A 2,827-nucleotide genomic window follows, 5' to 3' on the forward strand; every position below is an offset into this window, starting at 1 on the left:
CTGCAGAATAAAAATCATAGTTTCTTATGGTTTACCTCCTTTAAAGAACAGTGTTCTTAATATCATTCACAGCTGTATAATCTTCCATAAAATCATACTTGCTGTAAGTTGCTATATTCTCCTGACCTTTGGGGTTAATTTTTAATATTAGAAAAAAAATAAACCAGTAGTTCCTGGCAGTTTATACAACCTTTTACTCCTTAGCAAAAAAAAAAATAATAAAGAAAACATGAACACTATTCTAAACCATTTCCTTCATTATGAATTATACCACAGACTTTGGCAGAAGCAGGATCACAAGTAACGAGTAAACTTTCCAGATAAAATCTCTGTAAATTAGGCTGCTATAAATGAGTAACACATGTAGCACTGCAAAAAGCAAGGCCAGTTTAATCCATTTTACAGACTGCAGAACAAAACTAATTGGACTCATACATAGTATTATAAGACCATTTTTTGCAGTGCTAAAAAAATTAGCAAGTATGTACAGAGTATGTAAGTTCCAATTCACTAGTAACAGAGTACAAACTTATAGATAGGAAAAGTCTGGTTCTTGGAAATGTGACCAGGCAAGGCAGGAAGCATGTGATTACTGTAATATCTGGAGGTGATGCATGTGTTTGCAATACATTGGGGAAAGCAGCACGTTCAGCACTTACAAAGGATCGTAATTCGGAGAGCACGTTTGATATGACTGCATTGGGATCATCATATTCCTGTGGCTGTTCGAAGGGATGTCCTGCTTTAGTGATCAGCCAAGCAGCAAGTGTGCAAAACATAAAGAACTGCTCCCCGGGATTGGTGGGCAGTGCAAAGTACAGCCTGTTTAAAAAGGAGGAAAAAGGGTAAATATTTTGGGCTCCTGGAGCTCTTACAGCACTCTAGGCCAGCACAGACCACAGAGCAGTTTGTTCCCATGACTCTCTCATTGAGCAATCCATCTGAACTAAATTCAGAATGTCTAGTTTCACACAGGACCACAGCAGACTGTCTACAGCCCATCTGTCTCCCACTTTAGGTAAGTTATTAATCAGCATTAGATCTCCAAGGAATCAAACAGAAACTGGGTACTCCTCCCCCACTGCAAGCAGCATTATACAGCTTCAGTTAAACACCATCAATAACATTTCCACAAAAACCGAAGTTACTCCTCCTGTTCACCTGAGCAGCCTCAAATCATGCTGAGCTCAATTCTCTTACCATTTAATTTTAGAGATGCAGAATGCCATCACTTGATAAAAATGCTACTGCTAGTGAAATAAGAGTCTATGCAATAGATTCGTTCAAGTATCCCTTACATATCATAAAATACTTAGAAGCTCTATAGAATCACAAGTCAAAGATCCACAATTGCCAGTAACTCGTAAGTCATGAATGAGCTAAGATTTTGCTAAATCTCAGGCATTCTTCACAGGACAAGCGATGTACAGTGCAAGACGAAGTTTTAACTTGGAAAACATCCTCTGAATAGATTAGCAAAATTGATTAACAACTGCTGTCAACATCACCCAGCAAACAGTCTACTTCAAACACAAAACTACAACGATCCACTGCTAAAATGTTATATCTTTACCCACGACACTGGAAGCCAGGGGGGATTTTTCTCATCTTTTATCTACTTTAGAGCACGTTGAAAAATGTTGCAGAAGCACGTGTTGCTCTCTGTTAAAGGGAGTTTAGACACACAGCACACAGAAAGTATTGGTGTTTGGGTATATGACTGTGCCTCTTTGAAAATAAGCAAATAAATAAATAAACAGAATTTGCACCAAGTGACTGCATGAAATCATGAATGGCACTTTCTTGTTGAGGGGAGAACAAATTTACTGAAACCTCACTCACTCAAGAGATATGTCCTCTTCCTACATACTGGACCTGTCTCCACCATTGTACCATAGTAACGTCTCCTCTGCTTCCCTTCCCCATAGCCCCAAATACTCCTCCTGACAGCAGCAATCCATCTGGTTCCCTAAATTCACATATGTGCTCTTAATGAGAATTCACTCCATAAAACCAGACCACAGTTAGCCCAACATTTAGCACAAAACCATAAACTGCATGTGCACTGGATACTTGGAATCAAACACTTCCCTTTGCAGACACAGCTCTCGCTAAGGTACACAAAGGTTTGTTTCCTTGCTCCAAATATACTGATGGTCTGACAGCTGGATAAACCCAACTTATGGCCACTGGGCTCATCCTTGAGCCTCTTTTCCAACCAGGGAACAATCTGGACTGCCTTTTTTGAGCCCCCCACCACCAAACTGTTGCTTATAGACAGCTTAACTGCTGTGGAGCCTGGTTGAAACTGATGGATGGGTTTGAAAGTTATTGGGGCAGGTGGATGATGGGACCTGTTCTTAACCCAGTTAAGAGTCCTGTTTCCTAAGGACTGGTCCTGTTTCCTAAGTTTCCTGTCTCCCACCATAATTTAAAGAACAAAAGTTTACATATGGAATAAATACGTGTTGGACAGAAAAACCCAGGCTTAACAACGATGGGTCCAAGACTCTTTTTGTAAATGGCAATGATGGGTCCAAGAATCTTTCTGTAAACGGTCAAAGAACACACACAACCCACAAAGTTATCCTGAATTCAAGAAATTCATTAAGGCTTGGAATTATTCTCTGCACAGGTACCCCGGCATGAGGATATCCAGTATCTGCTGGGGGTGGAGAAGCTCAAGTGCCTTTACTTATCACACCTCAGCCTTGGGCAGGGTCTCACGGCTTTGAACGCCGTCACATCACACGGGAAGCTGTTCAGCTGGATGGCTTTCCCTCGACACCAAGCACCTCACCACGCAGGAGCCTGCTCTGCTCCCCCA

At 41.1% G+C, this 2,827-nt stretch overlaps 1 protein-coding gene across 1 annotated transcript in view; it reads right to left on the reverse strand.

Moving 5' to 3' along the window:
• Positions 1 to 881, reverse strand: part of IFT57 (intraflagellar transport 57) — a gene marked incomplete at its 5' end in the record, with an annotated part of 15,113 nt that extends 14,232 nt beyond the window's left edge. The window contains one exon of the mRNA XM_009073510.1: positions 660 to 881. Coding sequence (XP_009071758.1) covers positions 660 to 881 — 222 coding nt within the window. The remainder of the gene's footprint in view (positions 1 to 659) is intronic.
• Positions 882 to 2,827: the final 1,946 nt, after the last annotated feature.

The sequence above is a fragment of the Acanthisitta chloris genome, unplaced genomic scaffold, assembly GCF_000695815.1.
Source record: "Acanthisitta chloris isolate BGI_N310 unplaced genomic scaffold, ASM69581v1 scaffold13964, whole genome shotgun sequence".
NCBI classification, from domain to species: Eukaryota; Metazoa; Chordata; class Aves; order Passeriformes; family Acanthisittidae; genus Acanthisitta; species Acanthisitta chloris.